The sequence below is a fragment of the Pleurodeles waltl genome, chromosome 3_1 (assembly GCF_031143425.1).
Source record: "Pleurodeles waltl isolate 20211129_DDA chromosome 3_1, aPleWal1.hap1.20221129, whole genome shotgun sequence".
NCBI classification, from domain to species: domain Eukaryota; kingdom Metazoa; phylum Chordata; class Amphibia; order Caudata; family Salamandridae; genus Pleurodeles; species Pleurodeles waltl.
The window spans coordinates 641,279,585-641,302,336 of NC_090440.1; the positions used below are offsets into that span (position 1 = coordinate 641,279,585).

Genomic DNA, 22,752 nt, shown 5'->3' on the forward strand with positions numbered 1-22,752 from the left:
ATCTGGCAGGCGTTGCGTTGTTTTTCCACGCCCAGCAAGGTTTGCGTTGAAAATCCTGCTGCACGATATCAGCAGAACCACGCTGTGTGGGCTGTGATGTTACAAGCCTCCGTTAGCTGTGTTGCATGTTGTTTCTCCAGCCATGTGCGCTGACCTTCTAGCCGTGCTGCAGGTGGAGTGTCGATTTCAGCAGCGAAGCGGGTGGTGCGTCATTTCTTCAGCCACGTCTCGGAAACTTCATCGGAAATTTCCCCGCATGGTGGTCTGTGCGTGGATTTTCTATCTTGGTCAGCCAGCTTCATCTGTCAAGGCTCCAGGAACTGGCTAGGGCACCACTTGGCAGGGCAGGAGTCTCAACAGAGAGTCCAGGTGCTGGCAGGGGAAGTCTTTGATGGCCTTGAGACTTCAACAACAGGAGGCAAGCTCAGGACAAGCCCTTGGAGATTTCTTCACAAGCAGGAATGCACAACACAGTCCAGTCTTTGTCCCCTTTTACCAGGCAGAAGCAGTAAGTGCAGGATAGCTCCACAAAGCATAGTCAAAGGCAGTGCAGCACTTCTCCTAAGCTCTTCAGCTCTTCTCAAGGCAGAGATTCCTCTTGATTTTGAGAAGTGTTCTAAAGTCTGTGGTTTTGGGTGCCCTTCTAATATCCATTTTGGCCTTTGAAGTAGGCTTACTTCAAAAGAAAGTCTCTCTTGTTTGTGAAATCCTGCCTTGCCAAGGCCAGGCCCCAGACACACACCAGGGGGTTGGAGACTACATTGTGTGAGGGCAGACACAGCCCTTCAGGTGTAAGTGATCACTCTTCCCCTCCCTCCTAGCACAAATGGCTCATCAGGATATGCAGGCTACACCCCAGCCCCCTTTGTGTCACTGTCTAGAGAGAGGTGCAAACAGCCCAACTGTCAAACTGACACAGACAGGGAATCCACAAACAGGCAGAGTCACAGAATGGTTTAAGCAAGAAAATGCTCACTTTCTAAAAGTGACTTTTTCAAACACACAATCTTAAAATCAACTTTACTAAAATATGTATTTTTAAATTGTGAGCTCAGAGACGCCAAACTCCACATGTCTATCCACTCCCAAAGGGAATCTATGCTTTAATCACATTTAAAGGCAGCCCCCATGTTAACTTACGAGAGGGATAAGCCTTGCAAAAGTGAAAACTGAATTTAGCAGTATTTCACCGTTACATATAAAACAGATTAGTATGTGTCCTACCTTCAACATACACTGCACCCTGCCCATGGAGCTACCTAGAGCCTACCTTAGGGGTGTCTTACATGTAGGAAAAGGGAGGATTTAGGCCTGGCAAGTGGGTACACTTGCCGAGTCGAATTGGCAGTTGAAAACTGCACACACAGACACTGCAGTGGCAGGTCTGAGCCATGTTTACAGGGCTACTAATGTGGGTGGCACAACCAGTGCTTCAGGCCCACTAGTAGCATTTAATTTACAGGCCCTGGACACTTCTAGTGCACTGTACTAGGGACTTACCAGTAAATCAAATATGCCAATCATGGAAATCCAATTACATACACATTTTATATAGGAGCACTTGCACTTTAGCACTGGATAGCAGTGGTAAAGTGCCCAGAGTAACAAAAACAGCAACAACAGAGTCCAGCACACATCAACAACCTGGGAAACAGAGGCAAAAGGTTAGGGGAGACCACACCAACGATGCCAAGTCTAACAGTACCGCTGAAGAAAATCTTTAAGAAAAAGACTAAGACCCGCTTTACGACCATGGTGGTCCAATGACCGCTAGGGTCCCTGTGGTGGTTGGACCACCGCCAATGGAACTGTCTCATTACAACTGCGGTGGTAGCACTGCGGTCGGACCGCCAGCCCCACCTGTTTTCATCTCTGCGACAGTGTGGTGGTCCTAATCTGCCAGGGCAGCACTGAAAGAAGTGCCGCCTTGGGGATTACGACCTCCTTCTCCGCCAGCAGTTTCATGGCAGTACCACCTTCATGTAATGGCTGGCGGAACACACCATTCCATAACATAACACAACATAGCATAACATAACACAGCGTAAAACAACATAGCAAAGCATAACAAAATATAAAATAACATAACGTAGAATAACATAACACAATAATGCATAGCATAACCTAACACATCATAACATAGTATAACATAACACAACATATCACAGCATAACATAACATAACATAACACCACATATAACACAACATAGCATAGCATATGTTGGAAAGTGGATTATTGGTAAAGAAGCTAAATACATACACTTAGCAATAGGCCACTAAACCACCAAATCCAGTCAGGTCTCAATAAATTAATCACAGCTCAACCCTTGGGAGCTTATCAATGAGCAGTTAGGCTTAATTTAGGAGACATGAGTGTGAAGCATTTTATAGCCACAAAACATTAAATAAGTAAAACATAAAACACAATAAAAATCCAACACCAATTTATAAAAATACTTTACGTTTTTTGTCACCAAATTGACAAAAATCCCATGTAGGGAACCCTCGATTTTCTAAAGATTAAAGGTAATTCTAGCACTTAGCAAATAACGCTCAAAGGAGTAAAAAAGTTCACACTGGACAAGGGCAATGTCCAGAGTTTAGGCCACCCACAATGTAACACTGTTACACTTACTTACAGAAGTATTTCTTCATACAGGAAAGTGGTCCACAGCACCAGCCAAGGATTCGGAGTCTATGGTCTGCCTCTTGGGGCTGGGACTACAACTCCCACAATGCACTTCTTCGACTTATGGAGCTGTTTACAACAGTTGCTTCAAATATCCTCAAACTTCAGGATCTTCTTCCAGAGGTCAATTTTGGGTCCTTGAAGTGTCCACAACTTGATCCAAGTTTCTAGAAGCTCTGAGTTGCTCCATGGGAGTTGGGACTACAATTGACAGAGTGCACCTGGTCAGAATTCTCAAATGGCCACTCAACGCTGGTCAGCTGGGCTCTTCTTGCAGGAATTCACCAGAAGGCTGGTGGAATTCCGGCTACAGTCATGGCGGTGGACGGCGGTAAGGTGATACAGCCTGAGATATTTTGCTGGCAGGCAAATCCCGTCTCCTGCTGGAGGACCCCCTGCAAGAAGGTAAGTTGGGTTGTCCGACAGGAAGGGGGCGGGGGTGTTTTGTGTGTGAGTGGGGGTGTGTGTGACTGTGTGTGAATGCGTGCACGCGTGTGTAATGCATGTGTGCATGAGTGGGTGTTTGTGTATGTGCATGTTGCGTCATGTGCTTGCGTGTGTGCCTGGATGTATGTTCGTGAGTGTTGCTGTGAGTCTGTATGAATGTATGTATGCGTGGGTGAATGTGTGTATGTGTGTGTGTTTGGGTGTGTATGTATGTGCGTGTATGTGTGTATATGTGAGGGGGGTTGGGAGGGGGAGGGTCAGTGAGGACTCTGGGAGGGGGCGGGGGAGACCCCTATCAGTGCCAGGGAAAGAATTCCCTCGCTCTGATAGTGCCTACCACCATGGTTTCAGTGGCGGTATTGAAACCATGGAAACCATGGCCGTGGGTGGGGTCAAAATGCCATGGGTGGCCTAGTGATGGATGCCGGGCTGGAGACCGAAGTCTCCAGCCCGGTGGTCGTTACAGCCGTGGCGGTCGGTGTGTTGACGTGGCGGTTTGGCTTTGGCCAAATCGCCAATGTCATAATAGTGGAGGTGGGTACCGCCAGCCTGTTGGCGGTAATACCCCCACTATATTACAGACCGCCGGGTCGTAATGACCCCCATTGTCTTTTACTGCGCCAATAGCTCTAACTTTAGCAAATGCGAGACCGATTGCACCGCAAATGCTTGGTTGACATCGAATTAGTTACACTCAGATCTGATATGATGGCATGAAGATCCATTCAGCTGTGGAATGCTAAGAGGTGAAGTCAAGTAGTTGAATATAGAGGTAATTCTATTTTGTGTACACCAGCAGGTTCATCATCTGCAATTCTTTTTATGACACTGCTGATGATTTAATCAGTCACATCACAAAATTCACTTTCACAGGAAGTGGTAAAACATCAGTTTTCATTAATAGGTGTGAGGTAGAGACATTTGCAAACTCCTGTGACTGTAGATATAGAGACCTGCTAGGGACAGCAGCAATCTATCCCTGCATTAACAGGTCCTGCATGCCCAACAGAACACTATCTACTTCCCCTGAAGTCACCAACAACTCAAAATGTTGTACATAACTCACAAGCTGTCCTAGTTCTCTTTGTAACCTGGTTGTAACCGGAGTTACGACTTTAAAGCTTTGATACATATCATATAGCCTTGCAATGAGGAGTGGGACACCACATTTATGCCCTTTCTTTTTCAATCAGAATGAGTTGTAAAAAGCACTTTGTGAGTTGTAAATACTGTCGCAGGGTGCAAAATACCTTTAGCAAATTTCAGCTTGTGCTTTAGTGGTTGCAAAGGCTATAATTTTGTGAATCACAGGTTTTGTGACCACAAACCACTTTGGACATCAGGTCTTTTATGTTTTGCTCTATTATTCAATTGACACATAGTTTACAAAAGCAGGTCCAGATAAAAGATTGCAAATTATAATCCCATATTAATAGGTTTGTTTACCATTGTTTGTTTTAGGACTTACCAGACCTCACAACTTGTACATGATTCCATCACTTCTCCTGGCATGTAATAGTTTCCATCTTCATCATAACAACCACACTCTGCAACACATTTCATGCCGTTCTCCTCAAGAAAGGGTTTTTCTGGGGGACAGGTGGGATAGCAGCCTAAAAAAGAGAAGTGGCAAGAAGAAACAACACACTCTGAGTACAGAATACATTTGAAGATATAACAGATTGGATGTACAAAAAGAAGGCACAGGTGCAAGGCAGTTGTAAAAAAATTAGGGCCTGATTACAGTTTGGCAGGTGAGATACTCAGTCATAAATGTGACAGATTACCTTCAATATTAAGTGTGCCATAAGATGTAATGCAATTGTAAAACAGTGGACAGGATATCTGTAATGGAGTAGCCCATTCTCCAACCTAGGAGTCAGGCTTCTTCTTTTAGCTACGGCATGAGCTGAAATAACATCAACTTCATCATCTCCTTTATCTAAAATATATTTGGAGAGCAAGGTAACAAATCGTATACTCCGGAATATGAGAACGACATGCATTTATTTTGCTAGTGATTTCAATAAAATGGTCAGTAATTCCAAAGCGGTTCAACTATAAAACAAATGTGGGCTGTTCGTAAAGTATAAATCTGTAGAATCACTATTTTATCGAAAGAGTGGGAGCAAAACTGGACATTCGCCAATTGATCATGTTTTTTAAGAATTGCAAAGAATTGTAAATAATAGGCCAACAAGTTATAGTTAGATTTTTCCTCAACAAAGAAACTTCCATTGTCATGAACAAGATGAATGGCCAGATGTATAATGAAGGCCTTTTGTGATTCGGAAATAGCGATTTTTAAGAAATCACTATTTCCGACTCGCAAAATGCCATGTATCACATTTGCGAATCGGTAATAGCGATTTCTTAAAAATCGCAAATGCTATTACCGAATCGCAAATTGCGATACCGGCCCCATTCTCACCTATGAGCCTGTTGGCCCATATCAGCGAATTTGTTTGCATTTCCAAAATGCAAAACCCCAGGGTGCTGGGGTCCTAAGGCCCCCTCTGCTGCACCCCAATTTTTTTTGGGGGGGCCTGTAAGGTGCACACATGCCAAAAGGACATGTGTGCTTTATATCTACATTTTAAAAATGGATTTTAAATGCATTTTTATAATTTTGCACATGGTTACCACCAGGTTCAACCTGGTGGTAAATAGCGATTCCTAAATGCCCAAATCGCATTTAGGAATGGCTTCATACATGTGCTAAGAAATCACAAATAAGGAATCCTTATTTGCGATTTCTTAAATTAGCGACTCTCTAAACAGGGTCACAATGTTAAGGAATCGCTATTTTAGCGATTCCTTAAAATTGCGTTCAGAATGTCTTTCCTACATTCTGAACTGGCTTTTTGCATTCGCAAACGGGCATTCGCACCATTTGCGAATGCAAAAAACCTTGACACATCTGACCCGAAATCCTTAGGATTCGTCTTGAGGGTATGTATTACCAGCGATAAATATTTTAAGTTCACTGGTAAAATTAGGTTGAATTCTGGACCCTCCTGACACCGCAGAACCTTTCATTTCTGGTCCCTGGCATTCCCCCATAACTAACAAATCACAGCATTGTATGAAGTTCATTATGTCAGTGCTTTGAAATGTCTTCCTAAACCAACCAATAGTCAAGCAGAATATGAATGTTAAATGTAGTACCCTGTTGTCAAGTCATGAGACTTCAGTTCCGAGATCCATCAGCTTATCCCTATTAAAGCCTGAAATACCTTGAAGGACTGTTTAGATTGTTACACCTCAGGGGGTGTTATCCATTTGTAGTGGAATTACATTGAAACCACAAAATTCTTGGTAAGACATGACCCAATTTGATATACCTAACTCTCTGGCCTTAGGACTGATTCTGTACCTGCCTTTAAGAGTTATGTCATCTGAAAGGCCTTTATGAGTTTGCTGCATCCCTAAAATAATTAATTGTTTCAGTTGTTTTCACTGTGTTTGCCAGAATTTCACCATAAGCTAGTTATTAGATAGTATTATTTTTCTTAGCTGAAGACCTTATGGACTTCTGACATTTGTTCTCTGAATCTATCCATATATATTTAGTTAAACTCTTTAGCTAAATCGAGATGTATTCCCAAAACCTTCCAGTACATCTTCTACTCGTGTAGAAATCAAGCTGATTAAAGGTAGTCAACAAGCTCAAAGTCATTATGTAGGTTGATCTGCTGGTTTTATAATTCCAAAAAGAAAATATGACTAAGTACTATACTTGCACATGTCTGGGTTTTAGGATGTATTTGCAAGATTCTTTAAGACCTTATGAAAATCATACCCCTAACATAATTATACCTTTGTGTTGGAGGTGTCATGTTCTAGTTGTCTAGGGTGAGGCCCTAGCCAGGCAGAACCTGCCACTCCCATCAGGGGTGGATGATTACAGTCACTGTAAATCCTGTGCTCACCTTTCAGTAGCTTGGCACAGAGCAGTCAGGGTTATTACAGGGGTAGTGAATAAAGCATTGACACAGCACTTCCACACAACAAATACACTGAGCATCACAAAAGAGACTTCACATGAGGTGTATGTAAATAAAGTTTGTATCCAACATGCACATTAATTAACACAACATGAACATCATGCAAATCTGGGCATAAATCACATTTTGAAATATCACTAGCAGTTCTAGGCCCAATAGTGTTAGCAGCATTAGCAGTATGTACAAGTGAGAAAAATAATACTCTTCCAACACCCTCATTCGCTGTCAAAACGTTGTCAGCATGAATCCCACCTTACCGATTACCCCATTCAGTATCACACAGCTATAGGGTGCACCCCTCTTCAAAACGATAGCAGCAATGTGTACATACAGAGAATTTCGGCACTCTTATTTAGCTCTGCGGCCTAGGCCACACAGATAAAACCCAATATCGACTATGATAGTCCTCTGACAAGGAAACAACATGTACGGCAACACCACTGTGCGGTCTACTCAATCACCAGCAATCATTCCCACTCATTCACTCCACACCTCTACTCGGTGCCACAGACATCAGGCAGATAATCTAACATGCTCTTGAGCACACTCACTCCCAGGACCCTAATGCCGTGCAATGATATCCAGCAGGTTAGTGGTCACTGCACTGGCAGACCCCCCCCCAAAGTCCAAACCTTCCTCCAACCAGCTCCTGCTACCTGCACCCAAAAGCTAGAGAAGAGAGGACCCTTTCCCAGTATCCTAGGCTGCTTGCAGCCAGAGGTACACTTACTCAGGATCCCTGGGCAAAGTTGGTAGGGAAGAGAGAGTTAACGGCTGATCAGGCAATATCGCTCAGAGGTCTCTGCTCCGTGCTTTCTCGCATGGGCCATGGTCTGCCAAGCACAAGGGAAGGGTCGCTTTGGGACACATGCTGCCAGCAAGCCAGGCATTCCAATACACAGTGAGTTACCAATTGAGCACCTCCCTCTGGAATGTGCACAGCATCTGATACACAACGACTTGAGTCGCACCAGACAATTCCAATTGCTCTTGAAGAGTTATCAATGTCATAGCTCCCTGGAATGAGGCACAACATCTAGTGAACAATTACTTGTGTCGCACCAGACAATTCTGATTGCATACAAAGAACTATCAATGCTGTATCTCCCTAAAATGAAGCACAGCACCTAGTGCGCAATGACTTGAGCTACACCAGACAAATCCAGACACACATGAAAAGTTATCAATGCTGTATCTCCCTGTAATGAGGCACAACATCTGGTGCACGATGCCTTGAGCCACACTAGACAAATCAAGACACACACAAATCATTCCAACCCCATAACTCCCTGCAATGAGGCACAGCGTTTGGTGCACGATGACTTGAGTGGCACCCGACCAATTTGGTTACATACACACAGATGCAAGTTCAGTGGTGCTACACGAGATACAATGTGACACTGCTCTGGGTACGCACCCACTTCCAAGAGTTGCAACTAGTGAATCGGACACTGCACACAATGAGCATGCAGTCAGGTGTTGCACAAGAGAAATGCATAATTTTCGACAAAATCTAGCCACGCTCACCACCAATAAAATGCTTATGCGTGTTGTGGCTGCATGATGAAGGCCCAGGCTACTTTATAGGCTATGCACCAGTCAAATCTGGTCTCCAGGCTCAATGCTTAGTTCCACGCTCACACCGCTGCCACCAGATGACATCCAGCAGACAAACTAGGCACTTAAGAGGGCACCGCTCTTCGGACGACACAGGTAGAAGGTGTACATCCCTTGCAGGAGGTCTTTGATGTCCCTGGGCCCTCCACAGGAGAACAGGGGGCAAGCCAACAAGCCTTTAGAGAGCACTCTTCAGGGTACACACAGCAGCAACCAGTTTGCCCAGGCCATCCATGATGTAGAAAGGGTGCTCGGTCCTTTCCTAGGGCAGTAATTACTCCTTGTGCACAACAGATTCTTCTGGAAGTGTGCACCACGTGCTCCAGGGTCTCCGTCCCAAAGTCCTTCAGTGTATCTCTACTCTGCTGCAGTGTGGCACCAGTAGTTATCCTGTAGTGTGTCTTTAAAGTTGGGGTAGGTTCAGAGGGTTCCCCTTTGAACCACAGATGTCTCCACTAAATTCCAGGCCTGTCTGTCATTGGGCTGTGGAATGCAGATCTTAGTGGGGCCACGATCTGGCTCCGAGAGGCCAAGTGTCAGAACCTCTCCTGCCAATCTATCCAGCCAGTATCAAAAATGGCAGAGGTCTTTGTTCCAGTTGTGTGCCCATGTTTTATAGCCATCACTGGGGAATACACAGGTGTGCTCCTCCATCCCCCAGTGTGGAGCTGAATAGAATTAAAAGGCACACAAAATGTTTTAGGGCAGAGAAATGTCCACCTTCTAGAAGTGCGATTTCTCGATAGAAAGGGTTTTGCCAGGACAAATCCAATGATAGTAAACAACATGAGGCTAATCTGCTCCAATCCTCTGCTGCAGCTAGAAGTAATTGGAACACTTCTCACATCTTAACCTATGACAGAGGAACCCTTCTATGCTATGAAAACACACATGGGTATTCTTCACTTTCTGGGCATATGTGCCCTTGCGCACAAACAAGCCTGCATTGGCAGACGGGACGCGTGGTTAAAAGCACCATAGGTGCAATTGCGCACAAAAGCCTGCTAAGACAGGTGGAATACATGTTTTAAAGCATCATAGGTGCTAGTGCGCAAACCTAGGTCTGCTACAACAGGCTGGATATATATATTTAAAAAAACCTTAGGTGCTACTGCACACGTGCAGGTCTGCTACAACAGTTTTAAAGCAATATCGGTGCTAGTGCTCATACAGGCTTGCAATGAGAGGCTCAGCACGTTTGAAGCACCTGTCGGCTCGCGCTCACACACTGGCCAGCAGCACATCCCCATATATGTAGGAAGGTGCGCTCACTTCCACACTGTATTGACAGGTCCCTAAGGCCAGCATGTGTGCCTGCCCAGCCTTCCATCTACCACCTGCCCTACCATTCAAGGGGTGCTTTAGGGGTAGGAGAGGGCCCCTCAGGTTTGGCTATGGCTAAGTTAGGAGTGCCAACCTAAGCCCAAGTTCAACTGCACCTCCACATGCCTGCATTGGGAGGCCCGATAAATGCTTCACAGGCTATTCTAGAGGGTGACACACTCAGTGCAATGTTCGACTAGTAGCTAGGGCTGTACTTGCCCGGAGTATGTGGTGCACCACATATGCACGACACTCCATGGTACAGCACCTGAACAAAGCATGTGAACACTCCCTCCTAGCATGTGTAGTTGGGCCATGCACACTCACCCACTGCAGTACTGTGGGAAAGTTACCAATGTCCTTAGGCCATGCAAAGAGAGCTAGCAAAATACTGGGAGGAAAAACAAAAACATTTCAGGGAAATCCCTTAAAAAGGGCCATCTCCAACATGACCCCTTCCCAGCCAGAATCCAGGGTAGTTTACCTTGATAAACTACCCAGCTGTGCAGGACAGAGCCTGGATGATGGCCCGCCACTGGGGTGGTACCCACTCCAGCTCAAGGCCCCATGATCCCAGTAGGATCCCTTATGTTGCTCCTGGGGCCCACCCGAGGCTCTGGCCACTACCATCCCAGGGGCACTTTTTGTCCTACTTCCCTCCCTCGGGCCACCTTAGTTCATTGGAACAGTGCCAGGCCAAGGGTGCCAACAGCCCCCAGCATCCATAACCTAGCACTCGGCTACCCAAGGACCCCTACCACTGCTGGCTCCCGAAAGGGGAGCCAGTGGCCACAGATGTCTTGTACCTTTCTCTGCTTTTCTTCTTAACCAAGTCAAGGATGATATCCTGCACCTGTTCCTTCAGCCTAGAGTTTGTATCGAGGGACTGGACAGGGGTCAGGGATGAGTTCTTTGTTTCCCCTTTTAGGCAGTGGTACCCCCCAGAGCCTGAACTAGTGGGCCACTGGTTCTGGGCATCCCCTACCATCCCCCTGCAGCCAGGGGACCACTCACAGTAGATTTTCTCCTAACACAGGTCAGCTTCCCCACCTGGGGCTCCGTTTGGGGATTCACCAGGCCCAGGGGCTGGGTGTAGGGTTTCTGGGCATTCGCCTGCCCCTGACTCCCTTCTCACTTCCAGAAGGAACATGAGGCCTCATGGACTTTTACCCGCCTCCCGCCTCCACCTTGAGAAAGAACATGAGACCTTCTGAGCACTGGTCCATCCCCGACTTCCCTCTCCCCTTGAGAAGGAACATGGGGCCACCAGGGCTTTTTCCCATCCCGACTCCCCCCTCACAACGAGAAGGCACATGAGATGCATTTGTTACCCAGCTCCATGGGGTACTGCCTTCAGTGACACAAATCTCTCCCACGAAGGTCGTTTTAGTACAGAGTAAGGAATCAAGCTGTAGGAAGCTGGTCCTTTATTGAATGTGACTACCATATAAAGCGTACAGGGATTCCACAGTAAGTGAACAAGGCTTTCTGGGCAATCCCAAAGTGCTCTATTTAGGGGTAGTGTGTTTGAGCTGCCTTAGACTTAACACAAAGGAGTGCAAGACATCTAAAAATACACACAATAGTCAATAAATGAGACACACGACTCAGGAAGAAGACCCACCCCAATTTACAAAAATAGCAAGTATCTTTATATATGTTTAGGCATCAGAGAAAAATTGTTCAGGTGAGTACATTTTTAAACAAAAATTATTTTCACTTTAAAAAGTGAACACAGTTCAATTTCTGAGTTCTGCAATGATATCCTAGAGGAAGAAAACAAGTTTTGCAAGCAGAGTACAGCGACTTACAAGATCAATCTCCTGGGGTTAAGGTGAGTAGTGGGCCAGGTTCAGGGCAGCACCCACAGTACACCCTTCGCGGCACAGGGGTAGCCGGGTGCAGAGTGCAAAACAGCATTGGGTGCCTGTTGGAAAGTGGACTATTGGTAAGGGCAGGTCAGTACCTACACTTAGCAATAGGGCACTAACCTCCACTTAGGTCCAGTTAGGTCTCAATAAATTAAACCCAGCTCAACCCTTGGTAGCTTGGCAACGAGCGACAAGGCTTAATTTAGGAGACAAATGTGTAAAGCATTTAAAAATTACAAAACAGTAAATAAGTAAAACACAAAAAACAATAAAACTCCAACACCAATTCATAGAAAATAGATTATATTTCCATCTTTAAAATGAGACCAAACTGAATACAATCGGATAAGGGGAACTGGAGATATGAATTTTTAAAGAATTACTGATCCATAGCGCATAGAAATGAAAAGCGCTAATCTGGTCATCTGGTTGCACTTCGACCAGGCAAACTCAATGTTTAAGGCTGACCACAATGGAGCCCTGCTCGGCTACAGCAAGCGGGATGCCTCGGTCAAAAGTTTACCTTATGACTTAGTCGTTTTCTGGAAGATTTTCTTGAGCGGGACGAAGTCGCCAGCCCTTCCTCGGATACACGTCGCAGGAGTCCTCAGAGAATATTTCTATGTTCTGACTTAGATGATTTTTCGAGATAAAAGCCCTTCGACCGGGGCAAACCTAAATCTTGATCCCACACCCCTGGAGGCCTCTTCGGATACACTGTTGGGGAGGTCCCGGTCAACTTTCTACATTTGGATGTAGTCACTTTTTCTGAGATGTTCTTCAGCAGGAAGAACCTACAAGTCAGGCCGGGTTGAGGCAAGCTGGGTAGAGTTGCCACGGATGGTTGGTCCCTTTATGAAGCTTTTTCCAAAAAGTTCTCCAACCTTCTCCATATTTCTGGATCTTCTTTCAGAAGGTCTTTTAAGGTTCTATTGGAGTACACAGCTCCGCCCAAGGTTACAGAAGCTCTGACTTGCTCCATGATTGTGCGGACTCCAACTCCCAGAATGCACCTGGCTCAAACTCCAAAACGGCCACTGGACAGTGGTCAGCTGGTCAGTTTCTTCAGGTTCTGAGACAGTGACACTGGTTAGCAATTTATTACCTGTAGCAAAGAGGGAGTCCCTCCTTGAACCAGTTGAAGCCAGGCAAAGTCCTTCTTGTGGTGAAGCCCAAGTGTGCAGCAGGTTCAATCCTTCAGAGTGCAGTGTCCAGCAGGGCAGTCCTTCTTCTCCTGATGTTCTAACTTGTAGGGATCTGATAGGGAGCTGAGGTGTGGGTGCAGCTCTGCCATATTTATCCTTGTTCCTTGGTGAAACACCAATCAGATGCAGGGTCCTCCCCCCTGTGATAACCACTTCCTGGGAAGTGTGGCAAACATCAATCCCAGAGAGCAACATTCTTCAAAAATCCATCATGGCTGAAATGGATTTTTGGAGGTTACATCTGGCTGAGCCTATCCACTAGTGTGGCTAAAAATCTTAAACACATCCCTCTCCTGCCCTCTCTTAATCTAATCAAGATGGCACCTAATTGTCTGGGGTTGCAGGATGTGAGGGAGGTGCTCGGTTGCTCCAAATGTCCTTCCCTGCCTTTGAAGACCAGTTTGGCAGCCCTCCCCCTTTCCTGCTACCCCATTTGCTGAGGTAGTTCTCCTCCCCCAGGCACATCTTTTGTGTTCAGCCCAGGCCACTTCACACCTCATCAAGGCAGCCTGGCCAGGCTGCCAGAGGCTGACAAATTAGAGAAGAGCACTATAGAGCTGAAGGTGGCAACTTTTTAGGTAGAGTTTAAAGCTCTTTACCTGAACTACTTATATTAAATCCAACAATTGTAAGTTGTGGGATTTATTATTACAATTAATTTGATGCCAATCTTGAGGTATCTGACACTTCAGAGGTATTTGTTAATTAAAATAAAGTCTCCCCACTTTAGCCTATAGAGGCCATTCACTACAAAGGGGGAAAACTAATTTGGGTATTTTACTTCACTAGGATTTATAAAACAGTTTTTATAAGGTCCTTACTTATAGTTATATGGCACCCAATCACAGGGGCACACCTTAGGGGTGACGTATATGTAAACATAAGGTAGTTTAAGAATTTGGGACCTCAGCAGTGCACTTATGGGTGCATTACCTATGCTGGGGTCCCTAAACCTGCATGCCATTCCATATACTAGGGACTGATAGGTAGGTTGACATAGCCAATTATAATTAGCCTAATTTGCATACTTATTTTATCCAGAGAACTGGCCCTGGGACTGGTTAGCAGTACCCACTGCACCATCAGAGTCAGGAAATACCAGCAAAAAGTGAAAAATGGGGCAAAAAGTTAGGTGGCCTTTACACTGAGCCCTGTTTTCTCACAGTGCCCAATGCAGTCCTATAAAGATCATCAACTGTGAAAAGAGGTTGCAGGCTAGGACTGGACTTCCTGTTTGGGTGAGCCACTGAGAGGTTTCAGGTATTGCGATACTCAGGGAGGTAGGGACACCAGTTGTCCTCTTCTCCTAGGTCTGGGACATCTGGGTGAAGGGGGTTCTTGGGCCATTGGGGTTCTGTCACCGGTGGCAGTTGAGGAGGACCCACAGGACAGGCTACAGATATGGACTGGGAAACCAGTCCAGGTGTACCAACAAGTGGGCTTAAGTCTCACAAGCCTGGGGCTTGTGCAGAGACACCAGTGGTCTTCTTCTTCTTGGTCCGGGACATCCGAGTGCAGAGGTGCAGTTAACCGTCTGGGTTGCTGTCACAGGAGGCGATCACGGTTGTGGGGGGCTTTCATAAAGAGGCTGCAGGCATCAGTGTGAAGGTTGCAATGGGGTAACTGTAGAGGCTGGGGACCAGGTTGGAACCATTGGCCGACTTCAACACAGGCTGGGAGGCTCGGGTGCAGTGGTGCTGTCCAGCAGCTGTTATGGAGGTCCGGGGTCCTCTTCAGTGATTCTTGGGTGCCTACAAGAATGCATGGAAGCAGCTCTGCCACTCCATGGGAGTACCTTGTGCTGGGGTGAAGGCTGGCAGTTTTCCCGGGCTTTTGGAAGTTTCAGCAGCTGGAGGACGAGGTGTCTTTCTTGCAATTGTTGAAGTCCAAGGCAGGCTGGCAGGTAGCCACAGTGTCTTCCATGTATTTTCAGATCTTGCCTTTTTCACCTCTGGAGTGTCCTCCCCCTTCAGGGCAGCAGGGATCTGCTTCTCTGGTGCCAGGGACTCATCTGGGTACTGAATTTAAGGGTGTTAGGTGTGTTTAGGGTAGTAGCCAACAGGTTACTGACCCTTGTGGTCACTGCTCCCACTATATGACCACGACTTGGCTCTGGACAGAGAGGGTGGTCTTGTTTCCTGTAGGAGAGCCAGATTTACATTTCAAAGACAGCAGCCCTTTGAGGCTTGCCTCTTAGGAAGGCTAATCAGCAGGTAATCTGGGGAAGTGGATGCTACAGCCTCTTTCTGGACACGCTTTTGTTCTGGACCTCCTGAGAGCAGAGGGCTCTCATCCTAAGGAATCGCAACAGGCAGACTGGCAGAAACTGATCAGCGTGCACACCAGAGCATGGTAGGGTTTCAGGGGGCACCTCTACGGTACTCTCTGGATGTCTGTATTGGTGAACCCACACTGGCATTAGTGTGAGTTCACCAATATGAGATGTTTGATACCAAACATCCGTATTGCCAGTGAAGCCAGTGAGCTGGCAAACTTGAATTGACCAGTCTCCAGCACATGCATTTAAAATGGCTTCCCTGGTCACTTATTATGTCTGAGAATTGATAAAGACATAGCTAGGGCATTACTGCTGATATGCCCTCACATGCAACATACTGAACCCTGCCTTAGGGCTGTAAGGCATGGTAGAGGGCTGACTTACATATATTTCATGCAGTGTTAGGAAAAATGGCTCACAGGTTGTATGCCATGTTGTGTTTTCACTTTTGTCTGCACCAAGACATGCAGCCTGTAATGGCAGCCTGTCATGTGCTTGGTGAGTGTTTGATGCAGCCCTTGGGGATGCTCCTTAGCACCTCCTCAGGGTCTAGGTATTAGGGATACTATTTACTAGAGACTTACAGAGGGTGCCAAAGAATTTGCCAATTTGGGAAACAATTATGCAGTTTGGGGAAAGAGATCAGGGACTGGGAAACTAGTTAGCAGGAACCCAGTGCACTTTCAGTCGAAATCAAATCAGAAACAAAGCAAAAAGTGAGGGGAAACCATGCCAAAAAAAGGCACTTTCCTACACCTCCCCCTCCGGGACAGACACTTGGGGTCCTCCCCAAAACATACCAATCAAAATGGCCTCTTTGACTGGGTAACTCACCATGTCCTTCCTTGCAATTGTAAGGAGGATGTCTCTCCCCACCTTAGATAAGAACCAACATAAGTTACCTCCTCACATTTCCTCTGGGACCCTGTGCACCTTTAGAGTTGCCTCATAGGTTTCCAGCCACCCCTCGATCTGACCCCAACAGGAACTTTGATATTTTATTTTTGAGGACACAACCTCTATTCCCACTGTCAGATGCAGCAGGTGCACTGCCATCATTACTGTTGTTGGACCCTATTTGTAGGGCTCTAACATTCAATTCTTTGAGGCTGAGCTCATGGCCCATCTTTTTCTCTTCCAGGGCTAGTCTTTTCTCAGCCAGGGTTTGCTCTGCCTTCAGTCTGGCAAGGACCTGCTTGCTTTCCAATTTAGCAATGACTAGGGCTTTCTCCTTGTCTTGACTGAAAGTTCAATTTTTAGTGTCTTTTCTTCCCTTAGGTCTTCCATCTCCTCAGAGGCCATGACCCTGGAGACTACACTGCTACCTGTGGCCAAGGAGACCACCCATACTGGAAGACAGGGGCTCCCCTCGTCAACAGCTGGCCCATCTGAGATTTGCTGTGTCAGCTCTGTTCCCTCCCCGCCCTCAGGATTTCTCCCCCCGTTCATTGACCCTCCTGGATGGGCTTCTGCCCATGCTTGCAGGTCCTTCTGAAGGTCTGCCTTTGGGGTCCTTCCCAATTCAAATACCCCCCTCTCCTTGCAGAACTCCTCGAGCTGCGTCACCATATACAGGTCCAGATCAGCCATCTCGAATCAGTCCCCATTAGGTAGGTTCCCCAGGCATAATAGCAAACTAGCGAGAGCTAAAATAGAAATCTATAGGGAGCAAATATTCCAATAGCCAAGCCAAATTTAGCATGAGATACAACACTGGACAGCATGCACCTGAAAGTCACAATATTCTAACATTTTAGGTTTTACTGTAAAGTTTTCTTACAATTTTTGCTGTTTAAGGACATATGCATTTAATATCTAACACATTGATTCAGTTTTAAACTCCGATGTTGCAAGAGGTTGTGGAAATGGATAAAATACAGTTTATGATAAAACAGAGAAATATGGAAGATTTTTAATCACCTTCCAATCCTTGGAAATCAGGAGGACATACACCGCTGGGATTTCTGCAGGTCTTGATGCAGGGGTTCCCGCAAGGCCTGTAGTGCCACTCACAACCTTCTGCTTCATTGTAATAATCACAGAAGATAGCTGATTGGAGATAAAGAAAGATTAGCCAGCATGCTGAGACCTAAAAAAGCATGTACTATAACTGGAAGAGTTATTGAATCAATGATATGACAATTATATTTACTGCATTCTACTCACCTCATACATTTTCTCATGCTTAGTGTTTTGGATCTCAAAATATCGTGGTATTAAAATACAGTTGTACAGTAATATTGCAGCCAACATATCAACTGCCAAAATATCATTAAGGTAAGTATAGATGTTATTAATGAGCTGGTATGTGGTGTTAAGTATAAAAAAACAATATGCACCTTGATGATATTTTTAGTACTTGATATTTGGTTATGATAATTTAGCAGTATGATAATAGGACCACGATTGTCAGGTATCAAACCACTGAGTATACTAGGACCAGTAAGCTAATATTTGAATACAATGTAAAGTCATACTCTTTGGAAGAAAAGTGCAGTTATGCTTATCTAAGTTAATACTTGCAAATACCTCAGACATTTCAATCACACGCATCAATAAGGGAAGGCACCTGAAATGAAGGACGTTTTACCACAGGATATCCTACCACCGCATTTTTAACCTAAACAACAAGGACGTGAATTGTCATTGATAGAAAACAGTTGAAAGAAGTCTTGTAATTTGACAATAATTTGACAAAAATAGATGAACTGACACATAATTGTGCCGCCCTTTGGCCTTTATTGATTCGGGGTAACATCCAATACGCTTAGCAGGGCCAGTGTTGACCGGCTCCGCAGCAGGTGCAATGCTACCTGTACTCACAGGAAGAGAACATTGAGAACTGCAACGTCAGCCTAACAACTGTACTGAACTGACAGAAGCCATCTCTTATGCCTCAATAAACAGATAAGTTGTCTGAGCCTTTGATTTTTACGATTTTATGACCGTCTTTACAGGATTTCTGAGCATCTCCGCACACTTTCTCGGTCTCCACGCTCTGCTTCTATGTTTCTTTTGTTGGTTTCCTGTACCCTTATGCTGTGGAAGAGACTTCTGTTTTCTGTGGGATGTGCTCTAACTTTACATACTTTGAAGGAACTGCTGAAAGAACAGAATTTGTTATATTTCATTCAAGCATTATCACCTGTGTGTCTTTTGTTGTTCCTGTCTCTCGTAGCGCTTGCTTTTGTAGAGCAATGTGCCGAATTTTTCTACTCGAGGTATGATTATTTATGGTGCACTTCATAAGCATAACTGTTGCTGAAATGAGCATGTAAATAATTCCATGTGCTAAATTTAATGTAGGTAGAGACATATCCTTCAGAAGATTTCCACGACCAAGTACTTGACCTTTCTGCTGCAGAATTGGAAATATATCTGAATAAAGGTGCATGTTGTGAAGGACTACTATCCCTAGCGAATGACGCTGATAGGAAACATTGGCCCAGATTTAAGAGGGCCAGCACCACCTAAGGACCCATTAGCATTATATTTTTTACGCTATTGTGGCGTTGGATGGCCAAAAACCCTGTGCCAGGTGTATAAAGCAGCGCAATGCTTGCATTGCGCCACTTTGAAATCCATTGCACCACATTATGCCTGCGCCAGGCATTATGGGGGTCATTCTGACCTCGGCGGTAAAAGGCCCTTACCGCCGGTCAGAAGACCGCCATCATACCGCCGCGGCCGCGGTAAACCGCCACGGTCATTCTGACCTCCAACTGCCAAACCGCAGAAAACCCGACATCCACGGAAGGCCGCCTCATCAGCGGGCAGCGAAAAACTGGAGATGACCAAACCTCCACCGCCACGCCAACACAAACACGCCCATGCCATTACGACCCACGAATCCACGCGGCGGTCTTTCAACAGCGGTATTCCATTGGCGGTACACACCGCCGCGCTCAAAATACACACCCAGCTCCAAAACACAGCCACATTGGACAATTTGAAATACACACACCTGATACACATACAAACACCACTCCCACACATCCAAGCAACTATAAAACACACACCCACATCACCCACAAACCCCCACTACTAGAAAATCGGAGAGAAGGCGAGAGAGAGAGAGAGAGAGCACAGCTATCGAAAACCCCAACACACACAGGAACCCAACATCATCAACCACACCACATCTACGCACACATCACCACACACCACCACTCACATCACCACAAACACCACCCCACACCTCATCCACACCACCCCATAGCACCCCAAAGACACCCCAGGTTTTCAGACCAAGAACTCAGGGTCATGGTGGAGGAAATAATAAGGGTAGAGCCCCAGCTCTTCGGCACACAGGTGCAACACACCACAATAGCCAGGAAGGCGGAGCTATGGCAAAGGATCGTCGACAGGGTCAACGCTGTGGGACAGCATCCCAGAAACCGGGAAGACATCCGAAAGCGCTGGAACGACCTACGGGGGAATGTCGATGGTCTCAAGACACAACATCGCTGTGCAGAAGACTGGCGGCGGACCACCACCCACTCCTCCCGAATTCACTGCATGGGAGCAAGAGGTCTTGAACATCCTGCATCCTGCGGGCCTCGCTGGAGTAGGCGGAGGAATGGACTCTGGTAAGTCTAATCTCAACTACTCCCCCCCCCAATCACCAGCATGCCAACCAACACCCCCACCCTCACCCCCAACCCCCCAGCACACATCCTCCCTGCCAATGTCACACCAGCACAACCCACCCAACCCAAAACCAAACCCTGAATGCCAACACAAACCATGGACACCCATCACATATGCATGACCACTGCACATACCCATCCCCCCCCACAAACCACCCTCACAACTCCTCCCACAAGGGAATGCCAGCACTGGGGAACAAGGGCACCCACAAATCGCACGCCATGGAACACACAGAAGCAATAACCATACTCTTTTACCCCTGCAGGGCCGGAACGCCAACACACCGGCCAGGAGGGTCCAGATTTGTCCATCCCACCCCCAGAACAGGCCCCCAGTGAGGACAGCAGCTCTGTCGACCTAGAACCTGATGACCAGCCCGGACCATCGGGGACCTCTGGACAGTCGGTTCCCCACACACAGACACAGGCCACAGCAGACCTAACCCCCTCTGGGAATATCAGCACAGCTCCCACCCAGCGGGCCCATGCCTCTGTCTCCAGGACAGGTCAATCAGTGGTGTGTCTGCCACTACAGGGCACCCAGCCTGACCCAACACCCAACAACAACAGGGACCTGGGGGCAGTGGTAGTGGGCACACCGTCCAGGGGACAGTGGCCCGGGGTAAACAGGGGAACTGGGAGGGCTGCAGTGCGACAGGGGGGGGGGAGGACAGGCCCAGGGAACCGACTCTCCAAGAGGCCCTCACCACCATCATGGGAGCATACCACCACTCCCAGGAGACGATGGCGACGGTACTGGCCAGGTTCCAGGAGATCCAGGCACAGCAGGAGGAACGGTACATGGGGTACAGAGAGGAGCTCAGGAACATCGTCCTGGCCCTCAACCAAATAGTCACCACATTGCGGGACCATGTGGCACCCCAAAGGGCCCCTGTCACCACACTGGACCAGGAACAGCCTACCACCTCCGCCGGCGCTAGTGGACAGGAGGCCCCCACACAACAACAGGCCACCAGAACCCCACCTCCTGCTGAAGATCAACCACCCCGCAAGAGGAACCTGAGATCACAAAGGAAGACAGAGTAGGATGCCAAGACCCCCGCCAGCATAAGATACCCCCTGATGTCATTCCACTGTCCCACATTGTCACCCTGTCCAACCTTGAACTGCCCCTGCTCCATCCTTCCACAGGCATATGGACAATGCACCTGTGCGACTGAGAACTGGACTCTGCCATGGACATTACTCCACCTCCACCCATCACCGTTTTACTATCATGGACCTATATGTAGCACTTTAAATAAATCACTAATTGCACTTAAAACACTCAGGAGTCTGCTTGTATTCTTAACAAATGTATTACACATAACGGTTCAAAAATGTTCAGTTACATTGTGATGACAACATACCAATGTCAATGTGCTTTACTCCATGGGCAAACAAAGCAGAAGTCACGCAGTGGGTCATACAGCTCTGAAAAGGGAAGGGAAAGTCAAAATTCAGTTGAAAGGAACTGGGGGGAAACACAGAAAGTAGAGATGCAGGAAGCCTGAAGTAAATGTAAAATGGCGTGGGGGATTCTTACCTGTGTGCTACCTAAAATACTGTTGTATAACTGTGTCCCTGTTGTCCGTGTCGTCCCCGTTGTCTTCCTCCTCTTCACTCTCCACAGGCTCCACAGCTGCTACAACACCACCATCTGGACCATCCTCCTGCAGGAAAGGCACCTGGCGTCGCAATGCAAGATTGTGAAGCATACAGCAGGCCACAATGATCTGGCACACCTTCTTTGGTGAGTACATTAGGGATCCACCTGTCATATGCAGGCACCTAAACCTGGCCTTCAGGAGGTCGAAGGTCCTTTCTATGATCCTCCTAGATCGCCCATCGGCCTCATTGTACCGTTCCTCTGCCCTGGTCCGGGGATTCCTCACTGGGGACAGTAGCCACGGCAGGTTGGGGTAACCAGAGTCACCTATTAGCCACACACGTTGTCTCTGTAGCTGTTCCATCACATAGGGGATGCTGCTATTTCGCATAACATACGCGTCATGCACTGACCCAGGGAACTTGGCATTTACATGGGAGATGTACTGGTCAGCCAAACAGACCACCTGCACATTCATAGAATGGTAATTTTTCCTGTTTCTGTACACCTGCTCATCGTCTTTTGGGGGTACTAAGGCCACATGGGTCCCATCAATGGCACCAATGATGTTGGGGATATGTCCAAGGGCATAGAAATCACCCTTCACAGTGGCCAAATCACCCTCCTCAGGGAAAACAATGTAGCTCTGCATGTATTTCGTCAGGGCAGACAACACTCTGGACAAAATCTTAGAAAACATAGGCTGAGACATCCCTGATGACATGGCCACTGTTGTCTGAAAAGACCCACTTGCCAAAAAATGGAGGACTGACAAACCTGCACCAGAGGGGGAATTCCTGTGGGTTGGCGGATGGGGGACATCAGTGCTGGCTCCAGCTGGGCACACAGTTCATGTATCGTGGCTCGGTCAAGTCGGTATCGAAGTATTATATGACGTTCCTCCATTGTCGACAGGTCCACCAGCGGTCGGTACACGGGAGGATTCCTCCTTCTCCTCGCAAGTCCCAGCGGACGGTGCCTAGGAAGGAGAACATGGAGTACAGAGTCAAGCAACCCACAGGTACGTAACTACAGCTTGCACAGTACACGAATCGCT

At 46.9% G+C, this 22,752-nt stretch overlaps 1 protein-coding gene across 1 annotated transcript in view; it reads right to left on the minus strand.

Moving 5' to 3' along the window:
* The window catches only part of LOC138284407 (mucin-2-like), a 1,933,778-nt gene that overhangs the window by 934,020 nt on the left and 977,006 nt on the right, over positions 1-22,752 (minus strand). The window contains exons 26-27 of the mRNA XM_069223144.1: positions 17,358-17,486; positions 4,605-4,749 (exon numbers count right to left, since the gene is read on the minus strand). Coding sequence (XP_069079245.1) covers positions 4,605-4,749; positions 17,358-17,486 — 274 coding nt within the window. The remainder of the gene's footprint in view (positions 1-4,604; positions 4,750-17,357; positions 17,487-22,752) is intronic.